Source organism: Pseudopipra pipra, chromosome 6 (genome assembly GCF_036250125.1).
Source record: "Pseudopipra pipra isolate bDixPip1 chromosome 6, bDixPip1.hap1, whole genome shotgun sequence".
NCBI lineage: Eukaryota > Metazoa > Chordata > Aves > Passeriformes > Pipridae > Pseudopipra > Pseudopipra pipra.
In genome coordinates, this window is record NC_087554.1 from 44,427,217 (window position 1) to 44,447,189 (window position 19,973).

General features: G+C 35.1%; 1 protein-coding gene across 5 annotated transcripts in view; it reads right to left on the minus strand.

The window, feature by feature from the left end:
- The window catches only part of CEP128 (centrosomal protein 128), a 181,196-nt gene that overhangs the window by 139,523 nt on the left and 21,700 nt on the right, over positions 1 to 19,973 (minus strand). For all 5 annotated transcript variants that reach the window (XM_064658899.1, XM_064658900.1, XM_064658898.1 and 2 more), the window contains 6 exons: positions 18,470 to 18,556; positions 16,994 to 17,068; positions 15,726 to 15,858; positions 13,823 to 13,983; positions 5,341 to 5,691; positions 954 to 1,604 (listed from right to left, as the gene is read on the minus strand). In XM_064658899.1, the coding sequence (XP_064514969.1) occupies positions 954 to 1,604; positions 5,341 to 5,691; positions 13,823 to 13,983; positions 15,726 to 15,858; positions 16,994 to 17,068; positions 18,470 to 18,556 (1,458 nt within the window). The remainder of the gene's footprint in view (positions 1 to 953; positions 1,605 to 5,340; positions 5,692 to 13,822; positions 13,984 to 15,725; positions 15,859 to 16,993; positions 17,069 to 18,469; positions 18,557 to 19,973) is intronic.

Sequence of the window (19,973 nt, forward strand, 5' to 3'; positions counted from 1 at the left end):
GCACCCATTCAAGGAAACCTTTGCTCCCAGGGAAAAGCCATGCAGGGTGCTATGATGTTCTCATTATCTGTCTGCTGAGAGGTAACTCCCTTGATACAAGTGATAAAATTCTCACAGACACGCCTGGAGGCCCCTGCAGGGTTGCCAGGCAGGCCATAAAGCCCAGGGGAAGAATTCAGCCTGGGCTTTTATTGCGCATGCAAAAGCTGTTGTTATAAAAGCACCAAAATGGGTTTCCACCTTTGCCTTCTAGGCCAGTTGTATTGCAGTGTTCTCGACTGCAAAAATAAATTTTCTTTAAAACAGGTGCCTGGGGTTACCCGCATGCATATCAAGCCTTACAGTGGGGGACCATATCAAAGGCTTTACTGAAGTCCAGATAAATGGCACCTGCAGCCCTTCCCTTGTGCACTGATGAAGTCACTCCATCATAGAAGGCCACTGGGTTGGTCCGGCAGGACTTGCCCCTGATGAAATCATGCTGACTGTCCCAAATCATCATCCTATCTTCCATGTGTCTTAGCATAGCTTCTAGAAGGACCTGTCCCATGATTTTCCCAGATACAGAGGTGAGAGTGACAGGTCAGTAGTTCCCAGGGTCCCCCTTTCTACCCTTTCTAAAGATGGGTACAATGTTTCGCTTTTTTTTCAGTCACCTGCTACTTCACTCAATCGCCATATAAAAACATTACAGCCTCATATATTTCCTTCTGTTGTGATCACAGACATACCTGTTTCACTACTGTTGAACTAAGATTTTGACCTAAAACTGATACTGTTACATTTTTTATCCTGAACTTTAAGCTTTTATGATGGCCTGGAATAAAATGTGTGTTAAGTGCATTAAAGCCCATACTCTATTATCTTCGTCATTCATTGGTAGGGGGCATGTGGGGGGTGTGTATGAAGGGGGGGGGGGGAAGTCTGACATTGGAATTCTTCACAATAAGTACCTTCAGCATTCTAATTTGAGCCTCTGCATCCTCCTTTTCCTGTTTAAGGAGTTTCATGAGTTCTTGAACCTTTTGTTCATGTTTGATTTTGACATTTTGTAACTCTGATCTAAGATCTGCCAACTCCTGTAGGTGAACTTCTCTTTCCATCTTCAGCTGCCTGTTAGATGAAGTCACCTCTTCATGTTTAGATTCCTGCTGTTTCTGGAGATCTGAGAGGCTCTTAAGTAATTCCTTTTTGACTTTCTCCTCTTCTGCTATTTTGTTGGTTAGTTCCACACGTACAGAGCTTAAATTTTTTACATCTGCTTGCATTTCTAAGAGTCGTTCTTGGTCTTTTTTATGGATCAAGTTAATAGCTGAAAGTTCTGTCTTCAAGTGTTCCTTCTCAGTTTGCATTTGATTTTGTAGAAAGACTTGCTTTTTCAACTCATTCTCCAATTTTTTTACAGTACCTTGAACTTCTTTGATCTCTTCTTCAAGAGATACTTCGTGTGACTTCATTTCATTCAATTTTACCTCTTTACAGTGGAGGAGTTCTTCCTGCTGGGCTCTCTTTGTAAGCACATCATTCAGCTCTTTCCGGAGGTTTTCTATTTGGTGTATAGCTGAGAGAAGCTGACTTCTGAGATCATCCTTTTCTTTGAGGGCCTAGGAAATAAGAAAAAGAAATCCATTGTGACCTAAAGTCCTTAAAGATAATTGTTGGACAGATGTCCTTAGACATTACGAATGTCTAAGGAAAAATTAACATACTTTGTTCTGTGAAAATACAAAAATTTTGCTTGTCATGAACTCGGTTCAAATGTATTCAGTGTTTCTTTAAATTTAGACACAGAACATGTGTGATCTCAAATTTGTACTTGTCATTAAATTATCTAGCCTCACAAGCAGGGATAGTTTTGGTTAATTCCCTGCTTCTCACATTCTCTCTCTGCAGACTGAGAAGAGTTTCTTTACTGGTTCCTCTAATTAGCAAGACGGAGGAAATGAGGTATTACAGCAGAATACAAGGAGGACTATTGGTCACACACATCTTACCTATAGGTCCATTCCATATGCCGATTTATTTTGTTTACTTTCTAAAATATTACATATGAAGTATACCCACTTTAACTTTTCTCTCTGCTCAAGCAGGGTCATCCTAGAGCACACTGTACAGGATTGAGTCCAGACAGTTCTTGAATATCTCCCGTGAGGGAAACTCTGCAACCTGTTTGGGCAATCTGTTCTGATGTATCACAAACTACTGGATTCTTCAAACTGGTTTAATAAATTTTATACTGACTTTTACTAAGTATTTCTACTAAATCTACAAACAGTGCCCACTTCTTATGGATATAGCAAAATTACTTGAAATTATCCAGAATAAAAAGGTAAATCAAGTTAAAAAGTGTGCAGGTTAAAAATAATAAAACAATTTGCAATTACATCAAAAATAAGAAATGCAAAGCAAAATGCAAAAATAATAAATTGAGGACATGGGGTCATGACCATCATGCTTTTTTCCTGAAAAAAACCCAACCAAACAAAAAGACTTTCCTAAAACTGTAATTCTAATTGAAAGATTTGGCTAAAAAAACCCACAACAAAACCAAACAAAAACAAAACCCAGTAACATTTCAAAATAAAACCTGCAAGTAACTTGCTTTGAGTGTAAGTACGTTTTCTACATTCCATACTTAAAAGAAAAATTCATTCCAAAAGACACAAGATGTTAGAAATTCCAGTGTCAACCAATATCAAGGACAACTACATGAACAAAACTTTATCCAAATTATCCCAGTATCTCCAAAAGAATGAAACCTAACCCATTTTTCTACAGCCTACCTATTGTCTGCAAATATTTGGAATATTTCATAAAATTGCAAGCCATGATTGCAACCCAATTTTGAAAATTTGCCATCAACCCTTTGGAGTCCTCTTACAGTAATCAAAGACAACAGAGTGCCATTTCTTCTTTTTCTTTACTACTTATTTTTACAGAATTTTGTCTCAGCTGCTAGTTGTCTGTATATTTCAAAGCTCCCTAAATTATGTTCATCTAGTTCCCGAATCTTATAATAAATGCTGCATCTAGACTGATTATATCCTCATACAGAAACTGTTTACAACTTTGTATTGAGAACATGAAATATTGTTTGTAACCTCCACAATGGCACACAGTTCATTTGATATTACATATCCCCAAATGAAGAAACTTTCTTAACTGGGGACACCTCAAATTTGTTGGCAAGATGGTGACAACTTTAAAAATAAGAACTAATACAGACAGCATTTCTTTAAAGGGGTTTAAAACAAAGTGACTGCATTTAGCATTTGAATGTATTTGTTATATAAGAAAGAAGTGGTAAAATCCACGTCAAGGAGTCTTATGTAACAAAGAAAATTTCAATGTGGACAGGACTATCAAGTGCCACTACAAAGACCTGTCCATGCATTTACATAAACAGTGATTTCAGAACCTTTTGGAGATCTACTGCTACTTATTCATAACTTGCCTCTACTTTTTGCTTCTTATTTGTCCATTTGATAAGACATATATGCTTTCTAAATTATTCAGGTTTTCCTCCTTTCCTTAAAAACTCCATTTTCCTAGGCAAGACCAGCTTCTTAAATGTTTGCAAACCTTATTTCCCCAGACAAGCGCTCAGGCTAACCAATACAACAAGATTACTGTGGAATGAATTGTTGGAACATGGATAGAGTAAATAATAATAAAAAGTAAGGAATATGAATGGCAATTCAGGAGAGAAACAGCAACCCCAGCAATCACAGTTTAGATCTGCTAGAGTTTACTAATTTCAACCCAGTATTAGCCCCATTGTGGCTTCTCCTGTGCGTTGACCATGCTGGTACATTCATGTACAAGCCTCCAAACAGGTTACTGGATCAGAAACAACAGAGGATTAATACAGAAATCCAATACTGCACCCCATATACTCCTTGAAAACATCAATCTTGGAGCAGGACAAAGCCCATCTCAAGCCCATCAGATTTAGTAATCTAAATTGTATGAATTCTATGAGAAAACACACAAAAAGAGGTGAGGGAAGTGTTATAAAAACAAAAGCCATACAATATAATAGACTGCACCAGCAGAGCATGTGAGTTAAGATTAAAGCTCACATTATGGAGCTTAGCACTGTACCAGCCACCACAGCAGCAAGCAACTTTTGACCCAGCCACTGGAAAATACAGACCCACAGACTCATTGCCAACAGAATGATGGTTTCTACTACTATTCCAAGACAGAATGATCAGCACTAGCATTGATGTGAGTGTTTGTCTTTAAGCAGTGTCAGCAGCTGAAGAAATCAAGAAATTCTTCTAAGTCAAAAACAAAAAAAAAAACCTTATTTTTTGCCTGAGAAACTTTATAGGAGGAAAAAGAGATGAATAAGTGGTTTACCATACTGAACAAAGGTAAATTAAAGGCTCAGAAATGTGACAGGATCAATTTTAACAAACTGACTTTTCAAATAACAAGCTCTGAAAAATACAGAGGCTGAAACTGAATACACAGGAAGACCAATAAAAAAAAAAAAAGAAAAGTTACAAAAATATAAGGAACACAGACTCTCTAACTAGATCAATGGAAAAACCTTGGAACTGCACGGTAGATGTTAGCAGCATGCTCATCCAAATGCAGGTTAGGTGTCTTTTTTGGCTAAAATCTCCATTTTGCTAAAAAATCTCTGCACATTCTCAAACAAAAAAAAAAATCTATTTTTCTGCCTCCACATATCAAATTCAAACTGAGTTGCAATCCTTATAATATTTCAGAACTTATAGTCTTTACTGGCAACAGAAGATGTCATTACTAAGCCTAGAGTCTGAGAAGAGCTTAAATACAGAAAAGAACTAAAAGTACTCTAGTTGTGCCAAAGGTCACATAGCATTAAGATCTGTTATCAATCTGACACACATGGTGAAAGTAAATACCTTCTTTCAAAGATCTTACCACTGTCCATTACATGAGATAAAGCATAAGCTGAATGAGGGTTATTATGTAGTAGGATTTCAAGTTTTTTAAAAAAATAACATCACATTATTTCCTCAAAAATTAACTAAAAAATAAGCTAAACTACATTAATCAACACCTGAAAAGAGCAGCATTCATAGAAAAATTTTCTTCTTTACAAGAGAAAAGCTTTGATTAAGTGAAGAAACTGGAATAAATACCAGAAAAAGAAGAGAATGTGGAACTCCATAATAGCTAAAAAATATTGCCACCTATTAGTTGTCTTCCAGTTTACCAGAAAATTTGGTCCAGAACTTAAGGCAGAAAGCAGTTTAAGTCACGGTTTGCATAAATAAATTCTTTATCTTCATTTCTAAAGCAAATGGAAAGGGTACCAAAAAAAAAAAAATCAACCAACCTTACCTGACTATTCTTTTCCATCAGGTCATTGATAGTTTCATTTTGTTTTTCCGTCTCACGACTCAGTTTCTTACATTTCAACTTCCACTGGCGGATGGCTTCCTGTGCTCTCACCTTCAAATCGTCTCTTTTTTTCTCAGTCTCCAGCCTGAGTGCCTCTGAGTGCTTGAATTCAGACAGACACCGTTCTGCTTCTTTGGTACTTTCTTCAACCTGTTGAGCTAACTCAGAAGACTGGAGTTCAGTTTGTCTACACCTATTCTCACAAGCCTTGTAGCAATTCTGTATCTCCTTTAGCTGGTCCAGCATTTTTTCCTGCTGCTTCTCCTTGTTTTCCAGGTCAGACGTTAACACCTGGAATCATCATAAAAAAAATACAAACATTCTGACTTCAAAGATATGCAGTATGAAACCTTATCAAACAACATACAGCAATGTTAAATCACATTTCTATCTAAAATATGAATAGCATAGAAGATCTGCTTGACTATGAAGGAAAGCCCTGTTAGCCCAGAGAATCTCCCCCTCTGCAATGGTGAAAAATTAATTTCAAGATGAAGTAAAATACATAGTTACTCTATCCTTCATTTGTTCTTCTTCTGTATTATTTTTCTGTATTTTTCTGTATTATAGGTTTTAGATGGAGTCATTGACCATATGTTACACACTACACAAATAAGAAATAAACCAAAGATTAAAATGTAAGGAGACTTTCCTTAGAAAAGTTAAGCCAGCACAGACCCAATAGTTGAAATCAGCAGCAAAGCAAGTCAAAATTTCCTGCATCCTTCTCTGCAAAGCAAGAGGATAGAGAAACAGAGGGCCTCCACATTCTTATCTTTAAGAGCATACTTCAAACCTCACTGTCTATGTACAGAGTTTAGCTGTCTACAAAATCCGAAGATTATGGTCGTGCCTTCTGGTTCCTGAAAAAAATCTCAACACACAATCCCAATTTCTAGGTATGTTGTGAAAAAAACAAAAAAAAAGGGCAGGATGACTATTTACAATTTTCAAAGTAACATTTCTAACAGAACATTTATAGACAAGCGATCGCCTCACTATTTGTCATTACCTGCCTACACATATCAACCTTGTGGTTGATTTGAAGCAACCCTTTACAACAATGAAAGTCATTAGAACCATTTTAAAGCATGTTGTTTTCATTTAATGACTGGGTCAGTAGAGCCTACCTTGCTAAATATGATATCCCTTTCAGACAAACACTACTCAGAAAATGACTGATCACTGGTTCTTGTGGAATTGTATTATCAGCAAAGAGTAAGTAGTTAATACAACACATAAAACTCCATTAGGCATACTACATATTTTTAGTCCCTAATTTTGACCTTATGAGAATTAAGGCTGATTTGTTAGCAAGAAGTAGTTAAGCAAATTGCTGTTGTCATTGGGACATCATACTTGGCAGTGGTGTGTTGTGAAAGTATGACCTTGCAATTTCATTTCATAATGATGATCTTATAAACTTCAGCTTTTAATTTCTTTCTAAACAATCTTTACAACTAAAAAAACCTGTTAATTAAGCTAATGCATAGCATCACATTTTTCAATTTTAGCATACTTTCAAAAAACATTAGATTTAATATATAAAATTTTAATGAAGTAAATGCTATGTGCCTACTCTCTTAAGTTTGTCAAGACCTTCAGTCTTGAAAGGTACCCATTTTCTCTTAAAATAACAAAGTATCTTGCACAAAACGTTTATATCTGCATCCTACTATGGATGCACATATGGTCATTCTTGAATATTGGAATAACACCTGGAGTAAGGAGGTAACTGTTTCCCCATCACATATTATATCATTTGTACACAGACATCTGCCAGAGTTCCAATTTTGTTTCCCTTCAACCTTTTAGTCCTCATTTTCCTTTCAGAAACTCAGACTCTCAGTTGTAAAGTGAATTAGAAATGCATGCAGACAATACATCATAAAATTTTATCATTAATGTCATCACGGCTAGGCTTCGCGAACGAAGATTTGGGAAAGGCTCTATCCACATTTGTTACAAGCACACTGGTGGCTAAAAAGGCCAATACGAGATAGACACGTCCGGCTGCAAAAGGCACAGCAGAAAGACTCCTTAGATGGTGTATTCTGCAAGATATGGTTCTTTCTGTGTTGTCTTTTCTCCTCGAGAGTGATCCTGCGTGCATTCCCAAAGGAAGCAGCAGCGTTATAGATGGTGTGTCTCCAGACCTCCCGACTGGAGGCCAGAGTAGACCAGTTATGTTGATCAATATGGCCAAGGCTGAGATGTTGTTTTAGGGAGCCCTTGTATCTTTTCTTCAGGGCTCCTCTCATGTGGCAGCTGGTGGCAAGCTCACCATAAAGCAGGATCTTAGGGAGGCGGTGGTCCTTCATCCTGGAGACATGCCCTGCCCATCGCAGCTGTGTTCTCAGCAACATGGCCTCAATACTTGTGACTGCTGCTCATTCTAGAACAGATGTATTGGTCACATAATCTGACCAGTGGATGTTTAGGATTGTACAGAGGTAGCGTTGATGGAAGCGTTCTAGGAGACGCAGGTGGTGGCGGTAAATGACCCATGATTCGGAACCATACAAGAGAGTAGACAGCACAATGGCTCTGTAAACACTGATCTTTGTACTTTTCTTCAAGTGTTTATTACGCCATACTCTTTTATGGAGTTTTCCAAAAGCACTCTATGCCTTTGCTAACCTGTTGTCTATCTCTCCGTCAGTCTTACCATCTGAGGAGATGAGGCTACCGAGGTAATTAAACTGCTGGACTGATTTGAGCTCTGATTGGCCAATGGTGATATGGGGATGATGAAAGACTTCCTGAGATGAATAGGGTTGGTGTGAGAACGCAGCCTTGTTTCACACCATTGCTTTTTAGAAAGGGCTCAGAAAGTGCATTGCCATATCTGACTTGGCCGCGCTGATCCACATGAAGTGAGATGATCATTTTAAGGAACTTGGGGGGACATCCTAAACGTTGCAAAATCTGCCATAGACCTTTTCTGTTCACAGTATCAAAAGCCTTGGTGAGATCAACAAAGGTTACATAGAGACCCTTATTCTGTTCCCTACACTTCTCTTGCATATCATTAATGTAAGACACATAGTTTGATGGCTTCCTTTGCCAAGCTGTTGTATGCACATTCCACTGCAGCCGTGGCCAGAGCAGTACTGAATACAAGTTCAGCACAGGCTGAAACTCAGATAGACTGGGAGGAACCCACTCTGGTATTATAATCAAATGTTGCACCACAGGGTTCTCATTATTTTTTTTGCTGGTTTGTTTGGGAGGTTGCATTAAGGGTGAAATACTGTGTTACCTGTCAGAAAGGAGTTGCCCTTCATTAGGATGACATAGCAGGGAGAAGAGAAAGTACATAGCACTAAATGACAAATAAATTAAACACCTAACACAACAAACATAAGTTTGCTCTCAGCCTCCAGAGTTGTGGGATTTGAGGGAACTGGTCAAAGAGAAACATCAGTCCTGATCACAGACTACACCTTAACCCAGCTCCCAGGTCTCTTCAGATTTACAGTGCCTAGAGCTGTGTTAGTGCTAAAGAAATTGGAATTATCAAAGATCTCAGTCTCCATCCTTGTTTTGAGAACATTTTTAAACTTTGTGCTGAAAGTTGTTAGCAGGCCTATGTCCAGTGGAATGAGTCTGAAGATATCCTCTTCAGTTCTGTATTACTGAAGTGTGGACAATGAGCTCAGTGTCACAACCATTTCTATGCACATATTGATGGTGGTTCCCCTCGATACAGCTGTGCCCTGAGCCTTGCAGGCTGCCCTTTTACTATGGCAGGAGAATTTGGCAGAGTGATGCTTACTTTAGACCCTGCAGAATACCCTAATTTTCACACTTCTATCTTGGAATTACCCTTCTAGGCAATTCAGAATGTAAATATTTTAAGGATTTCTCCATGACAAGAATACAGAGATGTAGGGTGTTTTGGAGTTGTTTGCTGGAGGGTTTTTTTGTTTGTTCTAATATTAATCCAATTTTCTCTTTCTCAATTGTTACCGTAGTTAACAAGAATGAGATAATCTAAGAGAAAGGACAAGCAATTTCAGGAAATTGCACTCATTAGAAAAAAAGAGAAAAAACTATATTCCTTGGACACTTGAGTTTCCCTTACAAGTGGCAAATTACTAAGCACCTGTGATTCCAAAAAAATTATTTACAGATGACAAATGCTGACCTTATAGATTAAACACTTCAGATTCCAAGGAGTATCCAGTGTCTTCTGTGGCTCAAGGTCAGTCACACAGAGAACTCAGTGAGCTTCTCTAGATGCAACATAAGTATGATAATATTATGTGACATACATTATAACAGTATGGATGAAGGTTCTCCTGACAGAAGCAACCCAGGATATTCAGGACATTTTGTTGGTAAAATATATTGTGTATATATACAGCAATTGTTAGCATACTTTGCATTGTGATTACTACAGAAAAAAACCTGATTGTGGTATATTATCTCTTCTCAATCTTTACACAAGATGATTCTGGGTCTCAGTTTTTCTAATCTGATTATTTTCATAGTTTCACTGCTAACAGAACCAACGGAAGGTATTAGAATATTCATGTCAACTAATTCACCCCCAATATAACATCAAATACTCTCCTCCTGGCTTTAATATCTGAAGATCTTTATAAGAGATAATTATTTTTGTGGAACAGTTAAAAAATGTCATTAAGATTAGCTCCTAAATCCTGGGAGTACAGCATATTAATGCTCCAGAGATCTAAATGCAAGTACCAATTACAAAGTTTGTATGAGCCCTCAGACTACAACACTGCCAGAGACATTTCAGTTGAGAGGCTCTAGCTAGGGCTGACACAGAACAGAAGTGATGAACAAACTCAGATGCAACATTTGCCCCAGGTAAAACTGTTGTGCATCTAGTTTTCTACAGATCCAATATCCCAGCATGTAATCTAGCTTTCAACTTTCATAAGAAACTGGAGGCAGAGAAAGAGAACAACATTTTCCAGTTATAGACTAGTTATTTACCTGAAGTGTAAACTAATCACTACAGGCACAAAACATGTGATTACTACCATTCTAGAAACTCCTGCAGTTTGGACTTCTAGTCCCTAGTTTGACTACTCATATCATACTCTTGCCCTGTTTTTGACACCCAATCTGAAAATAAAATCACCACAAACTACAAAACAAAATTCATCCTAGGTATAGAAAACACTACATATAGAGTATTCAGTATACAATTTCTTAAAACTCACGTGAACATTTAAAATGCAAGTGAGGACCACTCATTCGCTACAGTTTACAGAACAAGTGCCTTATATCACAGCTATGTGCAAACATTCTACACCAGTAGGAATACAGAAAGTCACATTTCACCCCACCATACTAATTGGATCAGTCACCTAAATTGGATCTATATGTCTTTCTCCCTCATTTCTTTTTGGTGCCTTGCACCTCAGCAGTACAGCCACCAGATTGTAATGCTATGCAATCATACTACTGTCATTGGGAATGCTTTCAACAATTAATTATTGAACCTAATTATTCTCTAACTAATTTTTCCCAAATACAGACCCCAGATACTAATTTATTATCACAATCTGATCTGCATCTCTTGCAAAACAATGTATCTAACCACTAGGAACCACTAATCCAGAAGATTTAGATTTTTCATGCAAGTATAACTTCTGTGAATTGAATAATCAAAGACAGATACATTCAATCAGTCAAAAAGTACATTCATTCAGTAAAAAGTATGCTGCACAAAATCAATTTCTTTAAGTGATGGCTTCTCTATATTTTTCCAAAGCTTGAACTGCTAATCTTCCTGAAAGATAACATCGTACAAGATACACCAAAACCATCTTCCCCCCCCCCCCCAGGTTGATATGTGATTTTAGAGAGAAAGTTCATCAAAGCAAATAGCATCTGTTCATTTTAGATCTATCTGGAGCACTCTTGCAGTATTTGAACATTGACATGGCAATACAGGCTGGTCTGCAGAAGTACTGATTTCTTCTATTTTGTAAGATATCTTTAAATTTAGAAAATAGTTACTTATTGATTTTCAGAAACCTTAATTGGCTTGTATAATGACAATAATTGGCTAACAGTTTCATCTGTAGAAGAAAAGTCATAAAATGAATTTTAATGAGAATACAAATCAATATTCATAAGACTGAAAGACATATTATTGAAGAATTCTAATATTATATAAACACATCAATAATTTTCCCTCAGAAAATCTGAAATATTTTAACAAACTGACTGTACTAAGACCTTATTAGAATGAAGACGTAGTAAATCAAACAATTTCACAGGCATAAGAGTCTAAAACCACTTATGGAGAAAGTAGGGTATTGCATCCTTATAATTCGTGCACTTCATTTATTTCTTAGTCATAATAATTAGATCATAATAGTCAACCATAACAGCCCAATATCTATACAGTTTCATGCAGAAAAGTGTATTTAAGATAGTTGTATACATTTGCAAGATCTCACAGCAGCATGCTCACATAAAAAACAATAACTGAAATAAAACGTTTCTCTATTAAATTTAAAAATTAATTTAAGATTGAACTCACTTCTAAACATGAGTTTAAGAATACATTTTAACCTTTTCATCCTCTCTGTTTTACATCACGTGATTTTATGGCAACTCTTGGGGACTAAATGAACAACACATAACTCAAATTGTTGAAAACAATGACATTTAAATAAATCAAAAGAAATTTCTAGTATCACATCTACATCAGAGGCAAGTGCAGTTAGATCCTCCCATTAAACAAAGATAAATTACACCAAAGTCAAACATGACTGGTCACTTCCAACTGGGAATCAGACTATCTGAGAGGAGCAGCTGTTAGAAAAGCTTGACAAAATGCTTTGTTAGAACACGAGTTTAGAAATTCACATCCTTGCACTCCTTGATGTCTCATTAAAAGAAAAACACACTAGCTATTTTCCTGTTACTGCCTCTGTAGGAGAAAGGCAGTGGGAAGCAGATAAGAAGAACAAAGTATTTTCTGTTGAGAAAATGAGGGAAGTCAAAGATTTCTAACTCAGAGCAATGACAACGACCCCGACTGAGCACTCTCACATGAGTATTTTCAGAGCAGGAAATTAGTATTAGAAGATTATTCTGACTCTTAAGAAAGCATGTTCTACAAGCAGAATTTTAAAGTAATTGGTTTTCTGTGGGTTTTTATTCCACAATTCCTCCAAAGTAATTGGAATTTCTCAGGCCCCACAAACCAAAAAAACAGAATGGTTTGGGTTAGTCTGGAGTTTATAGGCCAGCTATAATACCAATGGATGGGCATCAGGAAACGAGTTCTGCTTGTTTTACCCTCTATAGAAGCACTTGAGGTCTTTTTAAACCTATTCAATGACCAAATTTCATAAAGCATGTAGGAACTTATTTTGAGATTGCAACTTTTTCCAAATGTAATTTGATGTACTACTTTCATTCAAATCAGCACAGGAGTTGACAAGGTAAAAAAGCAGTAGAAGTAAACTGAACAGTACAGTCCTGTAAATCTATGAAAACACCAAAAAATAAAGTCCTACATTTGAATTTCCAAAGTAATATGACATCATTTCAAAGTATCCTCACTAGAAAAATAAATACAAATTACAAACCCCCCTGCTTACAGAATGCCCCAAAACGAGCACAATAAAATGTTAAGTCCTTGAATACTGAAATAATACACACACTTTTGAAAACAACCTCATTTCTCTGACAGTCATGAGAGAGAAGAAAATAGTTACTGTTCAGGCTGCTTACTACTAATGACAAATCTAGATGAGATTAAAAAATACAGAAATCTCCCATCTTAAAAAAAAGGCTACTGCCTACTTAGATCTAATTTTGTGGTAAAAGTCTTCTAACTAAAATTCCAGTACCAAAGACTGCTTTTATTCTTTTCACAGAGAATCACATTAAATAGTATTGCTTATCATACATAAGAACACTAATACTTATAATAATAATTACATTACTATATTGCATTTAATTGATTAAAAAAGAGAAATTGTAATCTGCTTTTGTTACTCTACCACACTATCTTGTAGACCAAGGCATCTGAGTTTTTGAAGTTAAACTTTAGTTCTGAAGCATGACGGTATGGAGAATAAGGAAGTAAGTACTGCCTTATAAAATTAATTCCAAAACCCATTATTAACAATAACTGCTGATAAAAATCAGATCACCTTTTCTTTGCACATGGGAAAGAAGTAATCCAAACCATGAAATCATGGGCAATAGCAAATACCTTTTTTGGTATTAAGATGGAAGAGAATAAAACTCTGCAAACTCAAATGACTTTTCAAAGTTATTTACACAATAAAGAAGACCATGACAGTAACTCCTAGTTTGAAACATTAATTCCTAATCTATCATCTAATATCAAACAGATTTAAAATTATAAAAAAAAACCAAAACACTGCCAAACAAAAAGCAACAAAACCAAATTTACCTGTATGTGCATTACAAGCTGTGCTTTCTCCTTGTCCTTACGCTCTATGCATCTCTTTAGTTCTTCTACCTCTGACATTACAGCATTATGATTCAGCTTTGCTTTAAGTTCCAAAATATGTTTCTCCAGATCTTGCTTCTCTCTCTCGTATCTTTCAGCTACTGTAAAACAGCAAGAACAGAGCAACAGACTCAGTAGAAACACTGACTTGTGGTAAAGTAATTTTATCTCATTTCTCCTTTGGCAATTTTCTTCTCTACTTGAGACTATTCTATAAATATTGATTTTGACCAAAATACCTGAAAAACGGCTATACCTGTATCATAACCTCATAACCTTTTACTGAATGAGACAGCATTTTTCAGTCATTTTATAGGGGTATTTCACTCTTACACACACACACACACACACACACACCCCTTACCCCAGCTCCCGCAAAAAACAAAACCACCCAAAACCCAACAAAATTTAATAAAATAATATAGGATGGAAAAAACAATGGAGAAGTTCTGATGTAAATGAAATTTGGCCATAAGCTTCAAGGCCAAGATTTTATCCCATCAGAGTAACACCTCCTGATTTGGAAGTCACATTATCTGTGAATTTTATGTCTGAATCCCACAAGTTAAACCAAAGTTTTTGATAAGACTAAGCTATAAATTCCTTCAACCAGAAATTCAAAGGTCTTTATTCACAGACAACTACTAGAGGCATAAAAAAAATAAATCTCCATCTGTCTTCTTCCCATGTATCTTTGAAAAAACAAAAATAACACAGCAAGGTAAAACATAATTGCAAAAATTATATAAATATATGCAGACATCTTAATAGCTCCAGTACATTTTTATTTTCTTCATATTTTTACAATCACCTTGATTTATTATTATATAATTAATGGGAAAATTAAAACATGCTCTCATTAACATGAAAGACATATTGTTTCAAGTAAATTGACTTTTCAGTAGAACATTAACTTGATTGGAGAAAAACAATTGAAATTATTATTTTGTGTTACATTTCTGAAGCTCAGCCATGTATATGATCTAGTCAATTTGCAGTGCTCTGTATAAGAGTTGTAAAACAGGGAGTCAGAGTGCTATTTTAAAAATCAAGATAATTCAGTAGCTGAAGTATTAAAATACAAAAAAAAGTCATTAGCCAAACCAATTAAACATTCACATAAACACTGGACTTGGACACTATTCCTGTATTATCTTGAGTAATACATTTCCATGCTAATAAGGAGAAAGATAAAGACTTTCTCTAGTGCCTTTCTGATTATGTTTGAAAAGTTTAAATACAGATAGATAACTAACAATTAAGTTAAGACCTTGCTAAACTGGTAATTTAAGATGCAATTATATCTTGAAATTGTTTAAAGTATTTTTCTTCTAAATAAAATTATTCCAACTCTAAAACTCCAACATACTACAAACAGAAGCCCTGACTGCACCATACAGGAAAATTTTCTTAACCACTCAGGAACATATTGTTCCTTAGAAATTCTACCAGAAAGTCCTCAGCCTTATTAACTACCTAGTAAATGACTCGTGCTATGATTTTCAAGATGGCAGAATTCAAACTACACAAGGACTGAAATGCAAGGTTTCTGAAAAATTATTAGTTAAAAATAATACAAATGTTTTTCTTCTGTAAAAACACTATCCGGTTTGCTGAAATAGTCTCATCTGTTTTAACCATGCAAATTAAGATATTTAATCCTAAATTAACCATCATTGCTATTTGTCTGTTAATATTCAGGTGCCAATACTTATTAATTTAAATCTGAGGAATTAAGTGGCTGCTTTTGCTGAAACAATAGAAGAATTAGACTGCAATTCTAAGACAGTTAATGTCCGGTCTTACTAATTTGTAGGCTTCAAGCGCAAAATATAAGTTGTACCTGCTCTAACTCTCCTGTCATCATCTTGTACATCCTGGTAGCTTTGGCGATGCATAGCAGCTTGTGAAATTTGATGTTGCAATTCTACACGGTCTTCTTCTGCTCTCAGAAGTTGGGAACGAAGATCCTCAATCTAAAATGTATGTACAAGTATCAAACGTTTAATAAAAACCAGAATGAAGGAGCAAACAGCATACTTTTATCAAGCACTAAAAGAAATAATACTACATACAAATAATATTTATAAGTGAATCTTGAGAGTACTGCAGATCGTAAACAAAAAGACAAATTACTTCCTAATTACAGGCCACAAAGTGATGTTTCAAAATGAAAGGAAACATTTTAATTTGTTATGTTTACCACAGTTGCACATTAATTTCTCTAACCCAAACAAAATGCTACCATAGTATATGTTACAACTGTCTTTTTACTTAGCTAGTGAAAATATCACAATATTCGTTGTTGTCAATAAACAACGTATTTTATTTAAACTGTGCTCCTTAAAAATACAATGTATTTATTCTTAACATGCACTGAGCCTTTTAACATTTTTCTTTCTATCATATACAGATAGCACTTACAAAGAAGGCGTCATGATACAGGAAAATAAAGAAAATAAGACACGCTAAAATTGAATTGGAGAAAAATACCTCTAATTCTTATTACTCTATATTCCATGCACAGTGAGTTAAAGTCAAAGCAGTAATACAGCCAACTCAAATTTCTGCTAGATACACAAGTCAAACAACTAATGCTAAAAGATAAGTATACCAATTGCCCCCTTCCTATCCTAAGTTTAATCATATGTGCATCAATAGCTACTGTTTAGAGGACACTTTAGTTTTTCAGATATTTGCTTATATACTTTTATCACAATATAATACAGCAATACAGCAAATACTTCTAGGTCATTCATTTATCTGAATTCACCAATTATAGTATGCACTTTGCATAACAATAATTACTTATATAGAAGTTTTTCTAAAGCATACTATGAAGTTACAAATAATGTGTTTATGTACTGAAACGTACCACTGCTACCACTACTATAATTACTATATATAAACATATATAGATAAAAGTTTGGAAAGCAGAAAAAGTATAACAAGAGCTCAGTCCACTCATTTTAGACACTTAAACCTGTATCTTCTTTTTCCCCTCACAAAACAATGTTAGCAGAGTATGAAAGAGGAAGATTAAGCAAAAAGACTCAGACACAAGCTAGTAGTATGAAAACTTTAAGATTTTTACCACACCAAAGCAGTTACCTGATGCAAAAGAACTTCTCTACTGCCTTCAGATTCACTCAACTTTTTCCGAGATTGCTCCAATTCCTGCTCAAGCTTTCATTTCAGAGGGTGATGAAGATAGAAAAGCAATGTATGCATCATACCACAAAAAGGTATTTTAAATATTTAATTCTGACACAAATTAATCTATATAAGCATCTATTTAAAACAAGGTATAATATACACAATATTTTTATTTGTCCAAAATCTTAAAGCAAACTTTCATTTCTACAAAATCCCTGCTACATTTATTTAAATTACATGAAGAGAATTTAACTAGTAGTCTATAATTTTTGCACAATATTCTGTATCACATGAAGATACAAAGTCATTTGTATTATCCAGAACAAAAAAAGCACAAAAGCAAATTTTTATTGGGTTAAAAGTAAAATAACAGAAGATCAAGTTTCAAAAACATTGTCTCTGGACTTGAAACATACTTTCAAACTCAAAATGAACATTTGGTATTTGAAGACACCTTCGTTACATAGTTTATTCATAGAAGTGTTAAAGATGACATGCATTGGTAGAACTGGTAATTACTAAAATCTGTGTTTTTTCTGTGTTGTACAAGATGATATATTTGAATTATTCTGGAAACAAGATGACTTAAAAATTGAAGTGCCCTGAATTTCATAAAATTAGACGTTTTCCTAAAAACATAATATTAAAACTGTGATAATCAGATATAGTCAAACTTAGGACCATTTGGAAAAAAAAAAGAAAGAAAAATCTACAAAATATTTTCTGACTTCTACCATAAATAGTTCAAAGATCCACATGGAAATAAATATAGATTTTGACAGCAGAAATTGTTATTGTTGAGATAGCAATCTCAAAGAGGATGTTGAGAGGTTGGCAAATCGGCAAAGTAAACAAGACCAGCATTAAGGGCATGAAGAGAGCAACATAACATAAAATACTCCATAAAGGTTTAGCATAAAGGGGTATAACTACAGCCCTGGCATCCTGCTAGAAATACAAGAAATCTTGTTTTCTATGAACAGGAAGAGAGCAATATGGCAACATATTCAGTAAGAGCAATTAATAATAACTATGGTGCAAAATAACCAGCATAAGTTAGTTGCAGAGATGAAGAAAAGACGCACCTCTGAGCTGCTGCAAATAAGCAACAGCAGACTATGTATAAATTTAGAGGCAAATCAGAGAAAGAAATCAAGGATAATCCCCAAGTTATAAATCTGTCTGCCTAGCAGGATGGAAGAGTCATTAGAAGTAACACACTATAACTAAAGAGCTTTGAAAGAGAGACACAAGTTCAGCATAGCTATATTCACAGTGCCTCTGACGCAGAGAAAAACCCAAACCTTCTATTCTTAAAGAGTAAAGTAAGTTTTATCCTGCTGGTTTTTCTGAAAAAGGAAGCATATACTGTAACAGATGACACTACAAACTCATTTAAAACCAACTAAAAAGGAAAAAATTAACTCTTACTTGTTTTTTTTCACTTTCGTATTTCACAAGTTTGTTTTTCATGAGTTCTTCTGTTTCAGCTGCTTTAGCATCTTGCTTCCTTAAAGCCTTCAGAGGAGAAACATACATTGTAAACTTCATTACAAAGGTTACAGAAGCTGTCTTTCTAAGGCTGTTAAAATTAAAAAATCTGCTGACACATTTAAGAAAGAAGATCTAGACAAATGCTGTCTGCTTCTAGTATTGCCATGTAGAGCCAATGTATATTGTTATGAAAAAATAAATATAAGTCCATGCATACATAAACACACCCATGCAGAGAACAGGGACAAATAAAAAGTCTAAACTAGCACTAACATCCTTCCGACGTATAGAGCTCCAGACGCTTAAGGTTGACCCCAAACACCTTGAGATGAAGGTCTAAAAGGCAGATCCTCTACAGATTAATTGTGCACATATCAGAGAAGATGGATATATTTTCTAATATAAGGTGCGCATGTTATGAAAAACAATGATACAGTGCACTGTAGTAAAGAAAACACTACCACAAGTTGTGTTGGAACTCAAAAAAAAAAAAAAAAAAAAAGAAAAGGTTATTTTTATCTGAATCTGGGCAGATGCTTAAAATCGCAGTATTACAACTGAATCAACTGAAACATTCCTAATCAAAAGTTATTGACATTGATGTGCCCTACTTTGACAACAACAACAACAAAAAGCAAACAAAACAAATCCACGGGGACTTTTCCTGTTCCCTCTCAGACTGAGGTATCTAAAACCACATATGTATATTTTGTAAAGTATCTTACAAAAATAATATTGCCTTGAATACCAATTTCAAAATCTTTTCCCTCTGCAGACCAACATTATTTGCAGAACACAGACAATCACTGGCAAAGGAAGCATTAGGCATGACAGACATTAATGACATGTACAATTTGCAACATATATAACCCAAGTTTGGATATCTTAAGCCACAACAATGTCATTGGCTCATTTTAAATATCAGCTGAGAGAGATCAGTAGCCATATACTGATAGTTCACCATGAATTTGATCAACTGTTAATAAATCATGTTCTTTATCCGCACAACATGACCACCTGTCTTTCACACTAGTCACAAATCAATAATTAGAGACCTTAGCACAAATCTTTTACTTTCATCTCATATAATGAAGCATAAGTACACCTATTCCTTTCACAATTCCTTGCTAAAACTACAACAGAATAACAAAAACCATAGCCTGTAGAGAATGAAATGTCTTTTTCCCAGTCTGCTCTTCCCAAGCAGCATTTTCATTTTACATTTTAAAGGAATATCTCTTTTAACAAATATCCCTGAAATTTGTCTCTATTAATAGTGCAATATCATTCAGTTTTTGAACATTTTCTCTCCACTGTATAGTGGAGAACAATTTCATAGTATGAAAACAGAGTGCAAGATATTAATCAACTTCAATGAAGCCAGGCTTTCAGCTTTAGAAGTTTTGCTTTCATAAGTAGCTTTTTAGAGAAAATAAATGGA